The 19957-nt window shown below is 41.0% G+C and overlaps 1 protein-coding gene across 1 annotated transcript in view; it reads right to left on the bottom strand.

Annotated features, from left to right (window-relative positions):
• The window catches only part of SDC2 (syndecan 2), a 71378-nt gene that overhangs the window by 1712 nt on the left and 49709 nt on the right, over positions 1-19957 (bottom strand). The window contains exons 2-4 of the mRNA XM_039328861.1: positions 8875-8986; positions 4956-5095; positions 783-921 (exon numbers count right to left, since the gene is read on the bottom strand). Of these exons, the coding sequence (XP_039184795.1) occupies positions 783-921; positions 4956-5095; positions 8875-8986 (391 nt within the window). The remainder of the gene's footprint in view (positions 1-782; positions 922-4955; positions 5096-8874; positions 8987-19957) is intronic.

Raw genomic sequence — 19957 nt, 5'->3', positions numbered from 1 at the left:
CTTCACTCTGAAAAGAGGAAATAAAGTAGCAGCCTTATGTCTATGGAGATTCTCTATCATCCAGATCATGGTTGTCCCAAAGGTGTGTGTGGTTTTTTTTTTTTTAAAAGGCAACTGGACTTTCTCGTTTTCCTTTGAAAACATTTCGCTTCTCATCTAAGAAACTTCTTCAGTTCTAAATAACTGGTGGAGAATGGAGCTATTTATATTGTATGACTGGATGACTACAAAGAAAGTTCAGTTGCCTTTTGAAAAAAAAAGCAGTTTGGGGGAAGCAGCCTTATCTGTTCAAGTGAGGAACCTATGATGGAGAACCTTTTAGAGAATGAGTGCCCAAACTGCAACCTAAAACCTACTTATGCATCATCGGGTGCCAGGTGGGTGTGGCCCATTGGCTGGGTGTGGCGAATTGGGTGGGCATGGCTGCAGTGGTAATACCAGAGTGGGTGGGACTAAAAAGTTCAATCAATCAATTCCAACTTTGCAAGAACTTTTTTTTTCCCCATGAGAAGTTGAAATTGACTGATTGAACCTTTTTTTTTTTTTTTTTGCACATGGCGGCGGAGGCCTAAAGCGAAAAGATTTTATAAAATCCAACTGAAGGCCTAGGACTGGGGCGATGACGTGGGTGCCCACAGAGAGGGTTCTGAGTGCCGCCTCTGGCACCCGTGCCATAGGTTCGCCACCACTGACCTACAGCAATGGGTTGCAAGAACCCATCAGGAACTGCAGACTTTTATGCTTTTTCTCAAACTAAAAAAATATTGACAGATGGCCCTTACCTGCCAGAACCTCTGTTCTCTGAAAAAGGTTCTCTGAATGTTTCCGAGTAAATACATCAGTATCTTCAATTGGCTCATTCTGAGCATTTCTGTTTTCTGCATCAGGCTTAAGTATTTTTTTATCAATCTCCTCAGGTGACTATGAGAAAAACAAGAATACCAAATCAATACAGACAAATATATTTTCTGGATTTACATTTCCACAGTACTGTTTCAGGGCTTGCTACTTGGCACAGGAAAATACATTCCTTTCCTGGAAGCTTCAACTACTGTCTCAAAACTGCTCTTGCAATTCGTTTTTTTTAATAGACTATATAAAATGGTTCAAATATGTTATCATACAGTTCAATAATATTTCATCTGGTAATCTGAATATGGAGATTTATTCAATTTCTTTTAAAATGTTCAGCATCAGATAGAGTTCTAAGGATTGTACTGAGTCAAGGACCATTTGGTTCCTCAGGATACCTGCAATTCCAATTAACCTTGGTCAGATATTGTACTTCCACAGATTCAAAGGTTAATTGTATTTCTATTTTATCAATGGAGCTACAGCTTGTTTGCTCTCCTCCCATCAATCCCAATACTATCTCCAGGCACCATTTAGCAAATTGTTGGAGGAAAGAAAAAGTAAAACTGCAGAGAATCTGCATATTGATCATACAGTACTATGATTGAGTTCTTGGCTTCAAGCATGAAAAATAAGGCAAGACTCAATTTAATGGGCAACAGCTATGAGGCAGAACAAGAGTTCACATCATTATCTGCTGAATAGTTTCCTTCAGCAAGGAATGAAGCTGCTATAATAGTAAATCCCTCACACTTACTGTCTTGGCTGTTTCTTAGACAATATACAAGCACCTGATTGGACATTTGCTGATAACCAGGGGATGAGGGGGTGGAGGGAACTTTTCTTTGTGTTGTTTGCATAGGAAAACGTCTGTAACCATTTAAGCTTCAGTAAGTATACTCTTGGCAAAACACATGACCAGGAGGTGTTGTTGTTTTTGCTAGATGACTAAGTGGGATGGCTGACACTCCTGCCAATAATAGGATATCATATTTGGTATATCTGAAAGCAACTTAGAAGTAAAGGAAGACTAACTGATTTGTACTGCTTCTGCTCATTCCCTAGCTTAAGTCATCTTCCTGGGGAAGCAACCTTTTTTGTCACTGATAAGTCCAGCAGCCAGATGTGAATGTATTCCTTTTGCATAATCTCAAAAATGAAAAGCAATAAATTTTCTAGTTTCTTATTCAAAACTATGCTTTGCCATAAGCTCATTATCCGTTCATATACCGAAGGAATTTCCCAAATTCCTCCAGATGTCCAGATGAGTACAATCCTATCACAGAGCATATAATAAAAGTAGAAGTGGACAACCTGCGTTCTCAAAGCATGCAGCTTCTGAATTTCATTTCTATAGGCCTCAGAAATCTTTCTAATCATGACTGTTTAAAACTGACAGGTGGAAAACAAAAGAAGACTATAATGCTAGCTTCAAAAAAGTCACATCATAGTTTAAAAACAAAATAACATTTTCAAAACATCTCCCTGCCCCAATTTCATCTACATACATTATATGATTTCACTCACTCTAGAGGTATAAGTCCATCCTCGCCAAATAAAAAAAGCAGATCTTGGTTATTAAAAGATTATTCCTTTAACTCATCCCTGATTTAAAATAAACAATTTTGCAAAGCCAGAATTAAGTGCCTCTGCATTCTTTCTTAGTACTTGTTTTTGCAAAGTTATAAGACTGGAAACCGCACTTTCTATCTTTTTGCCTACAGGTATGTTGAATGTGCCCATGTAAATGATAACATAGCCAAACTTGGCTAATCTTGAAAAGTTAGGGATGGTCAGATCAAAACTGTGCTTTGTAGAGAAAACACCAAGGAATTCCAGGAACATAAATTAGATTGAGAGGTTGAAAAAAAAAATCCTGGAAAAGGGCAACGATAAATCACTTCTTTAGCAAAAAACAAAAACATGATATGCATGTTTCTTTAAAGACATCCAAAACTGAGCTTGACAAAGGAGACTTTACATGTATATTGAAGTGAACACAAGCATTTTGAAGCTTAGGAGTTAAAGTTTCTTAACTAGAACAATCTGATACTAGAAAAGAATCTGTCCAAACTAATGTGAGCTCCCTGTTCCTAAATGGAGAAAAATTAACAATTCCATATGTTCTTCTACTGCTTTCCATTAAAGCCTTTTTCCTCTTTGCAACTGAATTTTCAGCAACACAGATATAAATAATTGGAAACAACATTGTTTGCTTAATATGGAGTCTAATAAAGGTAAGAGGGCTATGCAAATTTTTAGAATTAAGTGTATTGGACTATCTGGGTATATTTCAAAATAACTCTTTTTATATTTTTATAGCAGCGACATCTTATCCCAGACTTGTAAGCTGCTTCAAAAGCTGCTCCCAGCTGTTTTTCTTCTTTGTGTGTGCGTGCATAGATACCGTATTTCTCTTCACTAGGGGAAAAAAAAAGTTTGTGCATGTACACAAAGTTTCTGAAATACAGTCATGTGAAAAAGTACACTCCATTGAAATTTTGACTTTTTCAACATATTTCAGCATGCAAATATTTGATATTCATTTCAACAATATTGACAAATAAAGGGGATATAAAAAGGATCACGGTTATTTACATTTTGTAGTCCATTGTTTAATTTAAATAAATATAGATACAAATTTCACATGTGGAAAAAGTAAATACATCCCTATATTTATGACATCTCAAATAACTAAACTTAGGATCAGGTGCAAATAATTAAAACATGGTGACAGACAATCTGGGAGAAACTTGTGTAATTTAAACATCTGACATTTCACTGAGTTTGTTCTTGTTGAAGTGTATGATATCACCATGCTTAGATGAAAAGAGCTGTCTAAGACCTTCCGAAAGAAGATTATAGATGCCTAAGAATCTGAGAAGAGATTTAAAAGGTTGCCAAAAAAACTAGACATAAATAATTCCACTGTCCAGAAAACAATCTACAAATGGAGATTTTATACAGCAGCCAATTTGGCTGTCCCAGAAAGTTCAGCCTTAGAATTTAATGCAAGATGTTGAAAGAAGTCTCTAAGCAATCCAACATTTCATCACATGACCTACAATTTTCTTTCCCCACTATTGATGTCGAAGTGCACAATTCTATCATTAGTAAGCAACTATACAAATTATATTTACATGGCAGATGTGCCAGGAGGAAGCCTTTGCTATCCAGAAAAAGTATCAGGGCAAGTCCTAAAGTTTGGTGGTAGAAATGTTATGGTTTGGGATTGCCTTGCTGCATGAGGCCTGGGCAGCTCCTCATAGAATTCACTATGGATTCTTCATTGTACCAAAAGGTTCTTGAGAATAATGTGAATCCATCGGTCAGAAGATTGATGCTCAGCTGAAAGTAGATCTTGCAACATGACAATGACAATTCACCAAGGAATGTCTGAAAAAAGGAAATGGAGGTTTGTGGAATGGTCAAGTCAAAGCCCACATCTAAATCCCATCCAGATATTGTGGGGTGATTTGACATAGGCTGTGCATGCAGGAAACTCCTCAAACATTACACAACTGAAAAAATTCTGCAATGGAGTAGTGGAAAAAATTATTTCTACTTTATCTCTGAGACTGGTAGACAATTGTGGTATAAGAAGTTCTGCTAAACGCAGTGTTTCTCAACCAATGTGGAATTCTGGGAGTTGAAGTCCACATACCTTAAAATTGTCAAGGTTGAGAAACACTATGCTAAAGAAAGCACTGCCCGGTATTAAAGGTAAGGTTAAGCTTGTTTTTTGTCACAGAAGGAAATGATGTAGCTTTTATTTCTTCATATGACTGTAGCTACATGAATCTGGAAAAAGATACCGCTGCTTTAATTTTTTAAAAACTGCTTTTTATGAGTTCACATGAGGATTTACCCTACTTTAATAGGTATGCAGTACTTTTAACAGAGAAGAGTAAAACCCAATAGTCCTCTTGACAGAGTGCACTGCTATAATATCAATTAGAGTCATCTTTACAACTGATCCACAGTTTTGCACTGAATCTAGTAAATCTTCTTAAAACATAACCAAGTGGTATCTTTAAAATTTATTACAGTATTTAAAACAACCAAATCAGCATCTCCTTCTCTTCTTCTTCTCTTGCACATACCTTTGTTTGTGTAGGTACCTTGGTCTTTATTTTTGGTGTAGTTTTCTCAATCGTAGGAGCATCACTTGTTGGCAGCAACTTTGGAAGCATTCTAGTGGTCATCACTATTGGGTTTTCTTCTTCCTCTTCTTCTCCATCTCCTAGAGAGTATGAAAAACAAGATGCAAATTTAGTTTTATACAGTTCTTTTTTATTGTTATGTGTGCTTCCCTTAGCACAGTTATAATAAAGTTGTTAAAAACATCATAGTTTTAAACATTTAGATGTCAAATCCAAGACATTCAGAGATGCATTTTTTCCCCAGAACAATCTGCAAGGTCACTTATGAAAAAAGGTAGAGATACATTTAGATCTCTGGCAGAATGAAGATTTCAATCCACATCTTTCAGACTCAACTGAAAGTAATCAAAACAAAACAAAAGTTTCATGATCTTAAAAAAAGTTACAAGCAAGTGAACTTAGCTAGTTTTTATAAGCAATAAATTCCAACAAATGGGCCTTGACACTAAAAGGTTCTTCTTATGCTGAGTATTTCTACCTATAGATAGCCTGACAACCACTTTCATCTGATGACACAGAAAGGTAGATATGGAAAAAGGCAGATGAGGCATTGCAGTAATTTAAGGAGTTGTGTTGTTATAAATAGGGCTGTTTAAACAATTTTATGCTAAATGTTAATTTTAGAGAATTCTGGATCACAGCACATTTGATTATGTATTGCAGACAAATCTTTAAAAAGGCCCTTGCAAGAGAAATCTAAGCATTATATGGACCAGATGTGGGGAACCTGCAGGCCTCTGGATATAAACAAAGATGATAGATGATAGAAAATGTTTAGCAACATCTGGAAAAGTACTGATTTCTCATACCTCATTTAAAGCAGCAAATAAAATGACACATGAAAGCCAGAGTTAAAACCACTTAAATAAAACAAAATATTTTTCTCTTTCATCAGCTCTGGAGGTCACAAGTGGAGCCACTTTTCTTAAAGCTGCTTAAAATATAGCTCTTCTTTTGCTTTTAGTGTTTCTTAAAGCATTAACTCCATTTAAAAAAATATTTTATTAATTTTTTATAATTACAAATCTTTAGTACTTAGTAAACAATGTGTTGTCTGGGTCTATATATTTAACTCCGTTTTGTTGCACTGGGTTATTAGACTTGTGCTTGACTTTCATACATGATTTTAGTAAGAGGAATTGTGTTATTGTAACCAACAGCTTTGCTGCATATGATGGGGTAATGGTGATAATCTGATTTGAGGTTTATAAAGAGAAGTGAAGTGTGCATTTTTAAATAATAAAAGCAGAAACAGCCTTCAGAACCAATCCATAATGCCTGTCATTTTCAAAAGAAAGATAGCTAATAGCTATCTTCAAAGTCTTGTTAGGCAAAGACTTTGATTTTATACAGTATAAGGCAGCTTTGAACTTCAATTTCTGAAAATACCGTATATGCCGGCGTATAAAATGACTTCTGGAAGCGCTAAACTCAGCGCCAAAGATGGGGGTCATCTTATACGCCAAGTGGTCTTATACGCCGGAAATACTGTAGTTTCCGGCGTATAAGACGACGTTCTAGGAATGCGGCTTGACGATAAAGACGGGGGTCGTCTTATACGCCAGGTCACCTAATACGCCGCCATATACGGTACCTTTGCCCAGTCAGAGGCTCCCAATATCTATTTATGGTAAAGGAACCTAAGAAATGAACAAACTGTTAGTGGGTTTAAAGAAACCTCATTGGTCGAACCCTTGAATTTTAAACCTCAGTATTGTTTTGCTTTCTCTTTGCCTTATTATGGCAATTCTTTGATATTGTACTGTTAGTTCCACTGAAATTTGAATTTTTCTCCCCAACATGAGAACTCTCCATATACAGGAATTTATTCTTATATAGTTGGATTGTTTCCATAAGCAATTCTTGTTTTGGTAGATTTGGGTTGCAAAACGGACATGACTACTAGATGACAGCCAATAGATAGAGAAGACATGTCATCTATTGGTCATTTGGATTTTGGCAGCCCAGATCTAACGTAGTAAAACCAATTTCAAGAATGCTGTGGTATTTTAAAAACTAACAGATATAATATTAGGTTTTGTAGCTTTTGATTCATTTCAAGATACACACAGAAGTGAGGGCCAAAGTGAGGGCCAAAGAAAAGGATTTGTGGTTTTTAAAAATACAATTATTTGAATATATGAGGGTCATCTGAATGAACATTATATAGGTGCTAGCTGTGAGCAACAACTTCTAAATTTTCAGTTTCTGTAGGTTGACTCTAAAATTAGTTTCTCTCTTCTGCCTCTATCCATCATCTGTCTGTCTATCTATATCCCACCATTATTATTTTTACAAATAACTCAAGACAGTGAACATATCCAACACCTTCCTACTCCTATTTTTCCCACAACAACGGACTCGGCTGAGAGTGAGTGATGGACCCAAAGTATCTAGCTGGCTTTGGGTCAGTCATAAATCCTTCTCTTTAGCCCTCACTTCTGTGCATTCATATTATTTGAACCAATGAACACAGCTTCTTTCCTCAAATCCATTCCATGGGCTACATATAATTTCATCCAATGTGCCTGTAAAACCATTCTTATGAATTTTTTTTAAATTGTGCATCTCATATAAACAGCATCACTACATAGCACTTTTGATATCAGATTAGAAGAATGGAATCAAACTTATTCAAAGAAGTTTTTGGGGTGACCTTCAGCCAATTACTATCTCTCAATTTAACTGAAGTCACAGGACTATTGTTGAGGGAAAAGAGATGTAGGGAAGAATATACGCTATCTTTGTTTCAGGTTGTACTTCTAATTCATAAATACACATATATACACACACAAACACTCCTACACACATATACGTTGTTTCCTGAATTTTCTACAGTTTATGAATTAGGTACATTATGTACATATTGACTAAATGTTGCCTCACACATTACAATCCGTTAAGAAGACATAAATACCAGCCATGATGATACATATAGGGAAAGTTGTGAATTACTGAGTCGGATTACTGTTCTGTCTAGTCACTACCATCTGCTTTGACAGCTAATACTTCATTCTTCTCTAGAGCTAACAGCTGGAAGAGAAAGTCAGACAAAGGTTGCTTTGCTGGCTATGTCTTGAAGTATCTATTGACTACACAGCAAACCCACACAGAAGTCTGTATCTCTTGTCTTCAAATCTGATTTGAAGAAGTAAAAACACATTGCAGGTAGTTCTCAACTTACGAGAAAATTTCTGTTGCTAAGCAAGGCAGCTGTTAAATGAGTTTTGCTCCAATTTACAACCTTTTATGCCACAGTTGTTAAGCAAATCACTGCAGTTGTTAAGTGAATCATGTGATCATTAAATGTGGCTTCCCACATTGATTGGGAAGATCATAAATGGTGATTATATGATTCCGGGACAGCGCAACTGTCATAACTACATGCCAGTTGCCAAGTGCCCAGATTTTGGTCACGAGACCACAGGATGCTGCAACGGTCATAAGTATGAAAACCAGTCATAAATCTTTTTTCAGTGCCATAATAACTTTGAATAATCACTAAACAAATGGTTGTAAGTGGACAGTTTGCTTTGGTTTTGAGTGCAACCAAAGTTTAGAGCAGCTTTCAGGTGCAAAATCGGAATACTGACTTGATTTCAATCTGTAGAGTGGTAGAATACTAGGGTTAAGGAAACATTCCCAGCTAACTTCAGACTCAAAAGAAACATGTGATTCTTTAGTTCTCCAAAAACTGGCTGTCCTAATGAAGACGGCGAGTGAGATGACCAAACTTTCCTACTGCCTATTACTTTTGGTGAAAAAACTCAAAACCCTAGCAATGCTAAGGACTGAATAAATTCTATCATGCAACATGTCATGTAATTCATAATTATTTTTTCTTATAGACTATTCTTACCAGAGCCTGATCCAGAAATATAATCATCATCATCAAATGGGTAGACTCCCGATGCTTCCTCAATAGAGCTGTTGTCAAGGTATAAGTCTTTATCAGAGGTCAGATCTGCTCTCTGGAAATGAATATAAAACAAATGCATCATTAATTCACTGCCACATTACAAAAACAACCAAAACAACTTCTAATTAGGAGATACCTTGATAAATCAATATTAGAATGGAGGAATCAATTGTGATAAAAAGATAGTGGCAAATTATTTTAAAATATCAACTTTTTAAATGGAATGGTGCCAGTCAGTGTTGGAACGGATTTACCTAACAGCTAGACAAGAAAAACGGAGGATTCATAAACTGTCATATTTGAGCTTAATGACTTTGTCGAAGCATAAAGTTTATATTTCTTTGGCTTTAAGAGGCCATTAAAAGTTACATTAAAAGCGAGAAAGACCCCAAACCCCTCCATCTCTTTGGATACCTATACATCATAACCTCCAGGAAAATATTTCCAAATGCTGCAAATTGATAGTTGCTGACATGATCCGTGTATTAGAAAAAGGAGATGAGAGATCTCTCATTTTCCTTTTATATGACAACTCACAGATAAATGAGTGAACACAGAATGGACAAGCAAAAATCAAGGGTTAGGGTTTCAATTTAGGGCTCCAGAAGAAGAATCATAGTCTATCAAGCTTCAGCTATATCAATGTGGGGGCAAGAAGGCAATGTTTGTTTCAAGATCAGGATAAACTAAGCTATTTTCCAGCTGCTCAAGAAAACAGGTGTTTGTTGATCCCAGTTACAGATAACTGGGGTGGATTATCTCTGGCTAATATTTTGTCTGCCATTTCAATCATGCGACTAACAAAATAAAAAGGTAAATGTGTATATGCACAAACACACAGATATGCAGCCCACCATTCATTACAATTAATGTAATTTTAGGAGTTCTACACAAGCTTTCCAAAACAGTCAAGCTCCTAATATCAATTCTCTTTGAACCATTTTAAAGGGGCAGAACATTTCCAAGACTGCCAGATGGTAATCATTGTTCTGTCTCTTTGATAAAAGACATGAAAAGCTGCTGCTCTTGAATGCAAATAATTGATGACTTAAGTGAAGTTTATTCGTATTACTTTCAAGTTCAATGTATAAAGGTGTACAAAAATATGATTTTAAAAATCTTAAATCAAGGCAAATATGCTTACTATACTTTATGATACATAACTTAGAAGGAAAAATATTCAAGAAATATGATTTTAAAAAGCTTAAATCAAGGCAAATATGCTTACTATATGATACGTAACTCAGAAGAAAAATCCAATCAAATTTAGCAGGATTTACTTCCAAAACAGTTTGTATAGGGTTCATTCTGGAGCATTTAGCATTAGACTCATAAAAAAGCTACAGAAACTCTGTTCAGCACACTTAATCAGGGATTGCATTCCCATCCAGCCGTTATTATCCCACTTATACTGATATTCTTAGAGTATAATGCTGAAAAATCCTCTGACCTAAATTCTTCACATATTATAAGTCAATGATCTTTGGTGCCCAGTTAAATATTGAATAAACAGGAATAAATCTAAATGGATGTGCAATACATTAGTGTCCACTAAACACTAAATACAGGTTGCTTCGTCTCAAATATCTGCTGAATGAAGAACATCTGGAAATAGCTACCCTATTACCAGACATCAACACATTTCAAAATGTATTTCTACTGAAACTATTTCCTGATAGACCTATATTCAATGATACTCTCTGGTGTTAAGTTTCCAGAAGAATAAACTCTATAGGATGTTATCTGAACTTTCCTTCCCTGTTCAGATAACATATTTAAGTAAATATAAATATGATAATCTTCATTTCATAATAACTAGAGAAGAAAATGATGTTTTATGTGCATTGATTTTTTGCTATAATTCTGAAGATACATTATATATACTGTATTATACAAATATAAAGTAAGGAGTAGTAGTGAAAATGAACAGAAATGGAAAACCATTTCAGGAAATACTTTATCTAAGTATTTCATATCAAAAAGCATCTCTATATTCTGAGAATTCTTCTATCTCTAAATCTTTTATTGAATTAGATATCACAGAAGGAAATAGCTATAAGTCTATTATATAGGTACATGAATACTGCTATGACAACTATAAAAGGGGCGTTGTCTTACCTGAACGCCTTTTCTCAGCAGGATGATGTAGAGTCCAAATGGATGGGTTCTATGACGGCCTTCCTGCCTGGCAGACTGGGTAAAAACTTCGGCCACACCCCTTCCTTTGGGCGTGACCCCAGTTTTGACTTAGGCGAGAAACTTTGTTGGAATTAACCTTGCAGCTCTTTATTATATCTTTATTATAACCCTGCCTAGACCTATCCTCTGGGTGGGCTTGGACTCTACATCATCCTGCTGAAAAAGGCGTTCAGGTAAGACAACGCCCCTTCTCCAGCAGGATGCTGTAGAGTCCAAATGGATGGGACATACCAAAGCCCTCATGTCCCCCTGGGAGGGAATGTCTAGGCTACCGAACTCTGAGCAGATACGACTTGTTGAAGAACTCTTCTGCCAAAAGCCGCGTCTGCTGCTGCTAGGGAGTCTAAACGGTAATGTCGAATGAAAACCGAAGGTGAGGACCAGGTTGCGGCCCTGCAAATCTCTTCCACCGGAGCTTGCGTTAGCCACGCCGCAGATGTGGCTGCGCTCCGAGTTGAGTGGGCAGTCACCTGAGTGGGTGCTGGCAAATCCTGTGAGACGTAGGCCTGCGCTATGCAGGCTCTGATCCACCTGCCTATGGTGGAAGGAGATACCTTCTTTCCCATAGTTGATGGTTGAAAGGACACAAATAATGCTTCAGTCTTTCGGAAAGCCGAGGTGCGTTTCACGTAGAAACACAGTGCTCTCCGTACGTCTAGCTTGTGCCATCTGTGTTCTAGCTTATGTTTGGGTCTTGGACAGAAATCAGGAAGCGTAAGTTCCTGAGATCTGTGAAAGGTGCTATTTACCTTCGGGATGAAGGTCGGGTCTGGTCTAAGAACGACCCTGTCTTTGAAAAAGGTACACAGATCCTTCCTTACTGACAGAGCTGCTAGTTCTGAAATTCTCCTTGCCGAAGTAATTGCCACAAGGAAAGCTACCTTCAGTGATAGGTGATGGAGTGAGCATGTTTCAAGAGGTTCGAAGGGTGCAGATGTCAAGGCTAGAAGGACCCTAGGCAGGTTCCAGGACGGGTACCTGTGTATGACTGGGGGCTTTGTGTTAGACGCCCCTTTTAAGAAGGCATTAATCGCTGGATGTTGTGCTAGGGAAGTTAAGTTGTCGCAGGAGAGTACGGTTGAGAGGGCCGAAATCTGTCTGCGGATGGTATTGACTGACAGGCCCCTATTAAGACCCTCCAATAGGTAGTCTAGGATATTGGGGATAGATACTGTGGTCGGGTCTAGGTGAAGCGAAGCGCACCACCTGCAGAATCCCTTCCATGTAGCGTCGTAAATCCTATTGGTGGACGCCCTTCGTGATGCCTGTATGATCGATATCACCCCTGCAGAATAAGATTGTTTAGTTAAGCTTTGCCGCTCAAATGCCAAGCGGCTAGTTGTAGCCACTGGGGATCTGGGTGTACAAGCTTGCCCTGACTGAGTTTTACCCTGTCCGGGGGAATCCTCCACGGAGGTGATATCGAAAGGTCCACGAGGTCGGCAAACCACGGGCGCCGTGGCCAGTGAGGGGCAATGCAGACCATTTCTGCGCCCTCCAGGATCATCTTGCGTATGGTTGCCGGTATTAGTGGCAGCGGTGGGAAGGCGTACAGGAGTTGCGCCGGCCACCGGCACCTGAGAGCATCCGTTCCCTCCGATCCCGGGGACGGGAATCTGGAGAAGAACCTGGGGAGTTGTGTATTCTTGTGGTTGGCAAATAGATCTAGGTGCGGTTGTCCGAACCTCCGGGAGATCTCCTCGAAGAGAGCCGGGTCCAGACGCCATTCCGACTGGTCCACCTTGGCTCTGCTCAGGGAGTCCGCCTGGGTGTTTGTTTCCCCTGAGATGTGTTCCGCTCTGATGGAACTCACATTGGCTTCTGCCCACCGAGCCAGAACCAATGCTTCTTTCATTAGTTCCACTGATCTCGTTCCTCCCTCCTTGTTTACATGTGCCTTGGCTGCTACATTGTCTGTAAGCACGAGGACGTGTCTCCTCGTTACTAGGTGTGAGAAATGACGGAGGGCCAGGTGTATGGCCCGGAGCTCTAGCCAGTTGATGCTGTGTGACAGGTCCTTTTGACCCCACTGGCCCTGTGCTATCTGGGTCCCCAGATGGGCTCCCCATCCGAACAGGCTCGCATCTGTCGTGAGCGTGACCCTGTTCGGTTCCCTGAATATGCTCCCCTTGAGTGTCATGGGGGATAGCCACCATTTTAGTGATTTCATCACCTGTGCTGGTACCAGCACACTCCTGTTGGAGGTGCTGAGGTTCCTCCTCTGGTAGGGTAGGAGGAACCACTGCAACTCCCTCGAGTGGAGCCTTGCCCATGGGATGATGCCCATGCAAGATATCATCTTTCCCAGGAGCTTCGAGAGTTGTAGCAAGGGCACTCTCCTGATCTTTTGAATTTGGTGGATTAGCTTGGATATGCTGATCAGTCGCTCCTGGGAAAGGAATACCCTGCACTGTGACGTGTCTATCACCGCGCCCAGGTGTTGCAGTCTCCTTGAGGGAATGAGGTGGCTCTTGTTTAGATTGACCGAAAATCCGTGCCCCTGTAGGGTTCGGATTGTGGTCTTGAGATCTGTCCTTGCTTGTTCCCGAGATCTGGACTGAATCAAGATGTCGTCCAGATAAAACTGGACGCGAACCGGAATCAACCTGAGATGGGCCGCTAGTACAGCTAAGATCTTTGTGAATACCCTTGGTGCTGACGACAGTCCGAAGGGTAATGCCCTGTATTGGTAATGTCGCCCCGCGTAGGTAAATCTGAGGAATTTCCGGTAGCTGGGGTGGATGGGGATGTGTAGGTACGCCTCTGTGAGATCTATTGAGGATAGTAGATCGTCTTCCCTGACGCTGGCTAGTATGGACTTTAAAGAGTGCATCTTGAACCTCCTGTACTTTATGAAATAGTTCAGGCCCTTCAGGTCCAAGATTGCTCTCCACCCTCCTGATGTCTTTGGGATGACGAAGAGGATAGAGTAAAATCCTCTTCCCTCCTCCTCCTTTGGTACCTTCTCTATGGCCTGAATTGACAGGAGGTGGACTATAGCCGAAGTTATCAGCCTCGTCTTGTGTGCTCTTCTGGAGATGGGACATCTGATGAACCGGTTTGGTGGGGGAGAGCAGAAGTCTAAGGTCAGGCCATGTCTGATCGTTTCCAGGACCCAGGAGTCGGTCGTGGTCAGCTCCCAGACCCTGATGAAATTTCCTAACCGACCCCCAATGGGAGTATCCTGTTTGGCGTCACTTGGTGCGTTTAAAGGATCTGCCTCCCGCTCCCCTATATGGGCGTCTGGACTGGAACTGGCCCCTGGCTCCCGGGCTCTGGCGATCCTGGGTTCGATCCTGTCTGGGGTAGAAGGATCGTGAGCCTCTGGGCCAGTCCCAGGATTGCCCTGATCGAAAGGGCTGCCTCCATTCCCAGGGGCTTCCTGGGCGGGAACCCTGTCTCCGGAAGTCCTGACTGCCTCTCCTGTCTAACTTCTTTGATGGGTGTACTAGGATTTTTTTCTTGTCTCTGCCTTCGCTGACATGTGGGTCCAGAATGGAACCAAATAGGTCTACTCCACTGTATTTGGACGTCGAAAGACGCCATTTGGACCTCAGGTCTGTCTTCCAATTTTTGAGCCATAGTAGCCTACGTGAGGCCACTGTGGCCGCAATGGATCTAGCCGCATACTTTGTTGCGTACAGTGAAGCGTCTGAGACAAATTGCGAGGCCGCGAGGAGCTTGGCCAATGTTTGGTGTATTCTGACCTGGTCTGGAGGCACCGTGCCTTGCAGTTCCCTCAGCCACATGATGCTGGCCCTCGCGAAGAAAGATGAGGAAGTGGCTGCTCTGGCCGCCCAGGCTGCAGCCATATGGGAACGCCGGAGTGAGTGTTCAAATTTCTTCTCCTCAGGCCTCAAGACCTCCGCCATGTCTCCTGGAATCGCGGAGGTAGAAAATAATGAGATTAATGGGTTATCGACAGTGGGAACCTCTAACATGTTAGAGAAGGAGGGAGATAGATTGAAAAGCTTTCTTTCCGCGCTGTTTGGTGCCGGTGGGCTTGCAAGTGAGGACCATTGTTCCTCCAGCGTGGTCATGAAGACCTCCGCACATGGGATGTACTTATCTTGTGGAACCTTTTTGGCAAACAGAGGATTGGCCTCCTTGCTTGTTGAGGGCTTCTCATCCTGTACTGATGTTAGGTTGACTGTGGAAACAGCCTTTACCAGGAGTGATTTTAGGAGCGCTGGGTTAAAGAGTCCAGAGCTCGTTGCCTGCTCAGGTGCCGTCTCCTCGTCCTCCGAGAGGGGCATGTCTGACATGTCGAGGTCCACTGAGTCACCCTCTCCCAGTTGAGAGGAAGTTTCAGAGGTGCTGGTAGGGGGTGGCCTAGCCCGACCCTTACGGGGTGTGTGAAAGGCCACTTGTCCCTTAGAAGCCATGAACTGGGAGAATGCATCCTGCATGAATGCATGGAATTGTGCCGACCAAATGCCCTCCTGCGCTTTGTCGTTAGAGTGAGGCGCTGGGGTGCGGTCGGGTGAAGAAGCTGGTGAGGAGGGGTTGGAGGAGTCTAACTGTTCAGTTTCCCCAGGAGGAGACCAAGTCTTAAGCACTTCCTCGGCAGTAGGGTCTGTGCTGGGTGCCACCGCTGGGACAGGGGAAACCGAATTTGTCCCATTGGCATTGGTTCTCTGTGCCCTGCTAATTTGTCTTTCTAAAGCCAAATGTCTCCTCAAAGCCTCTCGCTCAGCCGTTTTAGACTGTCCCTTCTGAGAAAGGTGTTTTGTTTTAGCTTTCTTCTTCCCCCCCACCTCAGATTCAGAAGATCTGCGTTTTTGTTGTTGCTGTGGGGGGGACAATTGAGGGACCTGTGTGACTGAATACGAGACATTGTCTGCCATTGTGCCAGACACCCCGAGTAGGTAGTGCCTGGAGTGGGGGACAGGATACGCAGATCAGATGCAGATGTTTGGGGCTGAGCCCTCCTCTGCCTATACAAACAATGGCCGGACAGACAGGAGTCTTTGGACAGAAGATCCTGCAAGGCAGTGACTAAAGGTCACTATAGGAACAGTCAGAGAAAAATACTCCTCCTCACCTCCTCACTTAGTCCAGAGAAAGTGCAGTTTATACCTCTCTCTCCCCCTGTCTGTGGCTGTGGCAGCAGACCACGATCAGAAAGGTTCTCTTCCTTTTCCCTCTTCCTTCCTCCTGTCTCAGTTTCTTGCGATAATCCCGGATTTTAGCTTAAGGGCTGCCCCTTTGTCTGCAAGGGAATGGAGTCCGGATGGCCCCGCCCCCAAGGGAAAACGGCGGGAAGGTCCGTTCGCTCAAAATGGCGAATGGGGAAGAAACCACGCCTCCTAATGTTAGCCCGGGAATCCACGAGGTTCAAACAATGGCGGATCTTTGACTCTGAGGCTCTCGCGCCGCTCCGCTGGTCTATGCCGAGCGGCGCCGCGGTTTAGCCGCTTTCCGCGCGGCTCAGCTGTTTCGCGCTGAGCGGCGCCTCGTTCTATCGGCCCCAATCACGCTTTCCGCGCGGCTCAGCTGTTTGGCGCTGAGCGGCGCCTCGTTCTATCGCCCGAACCGCTCAGCTGTTTGGCGGCCCCGGAGAGCGGCGAGCAATCCGGTAGTGAAACCCCCGCCCCAACAGCTGCTCGGTGGGCCGGTTATCGGCGGGCGAGCGATCCGGTCCGGCTCCAAGCCTCCCGTTAGTCCCTGACGCCCCACTCACGAATCCGCCGATCCCGGCTGCCTCTCTCGAGTCCTATCCGCTGCCAGACAAATTTTCGTTCAACTGGAGGAAGAGGGGATTCCCTTTTTTTTTTTTTTTTTTTTTTTAGGTTAAGTTAGTTTGTTCTGAGAGCTGCTTCTCGCACTTCTACCAGGCTTCGAGACTGAGTCAAAACTGGGGTCACGCCCAAAGGAAGGGGTGTGGCCGAAGTTTTTACCCAGTCTGCCAGGCAGGAAGGCCGTCATAGAACCCATCCATTTGGACTCTACAGTCATCCTGCTGGAGAAATGCTTATTCTGCCATAGCAATATTCATGTATCTACATAATAGACTTAGCTATTTCCTTCTTGATATTAATTCAATAAAAGATTTAGAGATAGAAGAATTTTCAGAATCTTTATAGAGATTAAAATTCTCAGGATGCTTTTTGATATGAAATACTTAGATAAAGTATTTCCTGAAATGGTTTTCCATTCCTGTTCACGTTCACTACTACTTCTTACTTGATATTTGTATAATATATACAATGTATCTTCAGAACTACAGCAAAAAATCAATACATATAAAACATCATTTTGCTAAAAATGTAAACAGTTTTGATAACATTTCATTTCTAAATAGATCTATTTAAAAGTCTGTGTAAATGTACAAATAATGGCACTGTAAGGCATATGCACTTTTCTGTCAGTAAGCAAGATTCTTCAGCGTCAGGGGAGTAACATTTAATAAAGGATTGGTCTTGGAAGAATCTGCCTCAGGACTCAATAAGTTTTATTAAGCATTCTTTCTACAATGAAGTCTTCAGTGACCAAGAATATCAGCCTGAAAAAGTCCATTCAGCACCAAAGGCTGAATAGTGCTCAAAAATAAAATTAAACTTCATTGTTTCCTTTCTCAGATCATTTTTCGTGAAACTGACTGACTGACTGAAAGAGATTGTGTCTTCCGACATTGGACATATCTTTACTTATGATTTATATGATGCCGAGTTCTTGTCCAGTCTTAGAAACATCTGCACTTTAAGGGATTAAGACTGTTGTCCTTTCTTTAACAATTCTTAACTGATATCATAGCTCTCATAAGTCATTTGCTGTCTTGACAAGGAAAAAAATAGATATACATTTTTTCAGAGTCTGTATTAGCAAAAAAACAGTGGAAAGTAATGAACTGTACGGATGCTTCAACATATTCTGGGCATACTCAGCACTTCATTTGTGCAGTTCATTAAAACATTTTTCTAGCCTATTAGCCCAGAAATTGGCAATGATGTGCCAATGAGCACCAAAGCACTCACAATCACTTCTCTATGCTCACCATCTTCTTTCACCATCTTACATTTTTTTTAAAGAAAAACTGGCCTTCTGCACAGTTCCAATCCACAGGATGTTTATTCATAATGTTCTTAGAAATGAAAACAATGTATTTTTTTTTTGTTTGAAAATGTGTCCACCTACTCATAAGGGTAAAGGTAAGCTGGGGAATCACAAGAAATAATAAGTAGAAGGAGGGAAAAAATCACCATTTGCTTTCTCTGGCTTTAAGGTTTCCATGACCACCGTTGCTGTTAGTCCATAAATATATAACATCATGGCAACCATTCTTCAAAAACATCCTCAAAAATCCCAAATATTCCTGTCAATGCACAAAAAAGGTTGCCTACTGATAAACACTATCACTCCCCATGATGGTACCCTATGGATTTCTAGCATTTCCAGCAATTGCCAGCTAAAGGAAGATAAATAGAATCCCACAAACCTGGGGGAATCATCAATTTGAGGAAACTGAATTTATTCATTGCTTCAGTAAAGGCTAGAAGGAATGCAGTACTTATTGGGAATGCAGCTCTATGCAATATATGTGCATCTATTTGTTTTCATCCAGTAAAAAAAGATAAAGATAAGTTGGTACCTAATGGCTACATGGGAAAGGTCCATGATTTTTTTCTTGGCAACATCAAAGAGTGGTTTGCCATTTGCTTTTACAATAACTGTGCTCCCTGTGAAACTGTCTAAAAGCTCTAAACACAATATCCATTAGGGCTGGTCTTTCTGTTATTATTTGATATAGTTACTGAAGCTTTATTGATTTACTGTCAAAACCAAGGAATGAACAAAATGACAGATTGTGTATGAAAAAAATGCATTGAAAATACAGGTCTATTTCTTACCATAGCATTAAACAGCCTGCATGGGCATCTTGGTCATCATAAACGTTGTGTTACAATAAACAGGAGTCATGATTGAAAAGAATTTAGCAAGCTTTCTTTGAATTTCAGATGACCAGGTAACTAAAATGAGAGTACTCTCAGTGACTATGCTATAGCTTAATAAAGGCATTAATAGAATCATCAAGGCATTTACAAAGACAGTGTTTCCTTTAACAAACAGGGGCAAATTTGGTCTTGCACAGGAATGCTGCTAAATCTTCTTTCCAGCAGCACAGAGAACAAAGCATTAAAATGAACAAGGGCAAGAGGTCTCTTGAGAGCTGATCAAAGATATTAGGTAGATATTTGGCATAGGAGAAGGGTCTTTCAAACAGGGAAAAGTTGAACCAATACTGAATATTATTGTCATGTGCCTATTGCTTCAGCTGTAACAAAGCTTTCTCAAAGTTAAATAAGATCCAAGTGTTGAGCTGACAACCTATAGAATTTTAGATGTAGGTCACCAACTACCTTCCATGATGACATCTTGCAAACTGCTAGCAAAACCAAATCTGAACCCAAATTTCAGCAAGGTTTCATTTGAATCTCTACAGCAGTCAGGTCAAACTCGCGACGTCACATGACGTCGCACGACGTATTGGAACTTTTTTGCCATTGCCGGCAATGGGGTGGGCACAGCTTTGGTATGATGAAACCGGCCCGCAGGCCGGCAGTTTGACACCCCTGCTCTACAGCATGGGTATCTGCAGGAGCTTGCTGCTTTCATCAGCAGCTGCTTTTCATCATGATCTGCCCCTTTTGAATGTACATGTAGCATGTCTTGCTTCACAATGTTATAATGCTATTTTCATCATTGGCTCCTCCTGCTCTGTAGATGCTGCTGCTTTACAGCAATAAAATCAATTTCCAATCTCAGAAACATATCAGAAATATGAATTTGGATTCTGTAGCTTCAAAACAACAGAGATAATAAA

The sequence above is a fragment of the Crotalus tigris genome, unplaced genomic scaffold, assembly GCF_016545835.1.
Source record: "Crotalus tigris isolate CLP2741 ecotype Arizona unplaced genomic scaffold, ASM1654583v1 scf7180000024384.25900115:4084858, whole genome shotgun sequence".
Lineage (NCBI taxonomy): Eukaryota > Metazoa > Chordata > Lepidosauria > Squamata > Viperidae > Crotalus > Crotalus tigris.
This window is presented reverse-complemented; position numbering and strand designations above follow the sequence as displayed.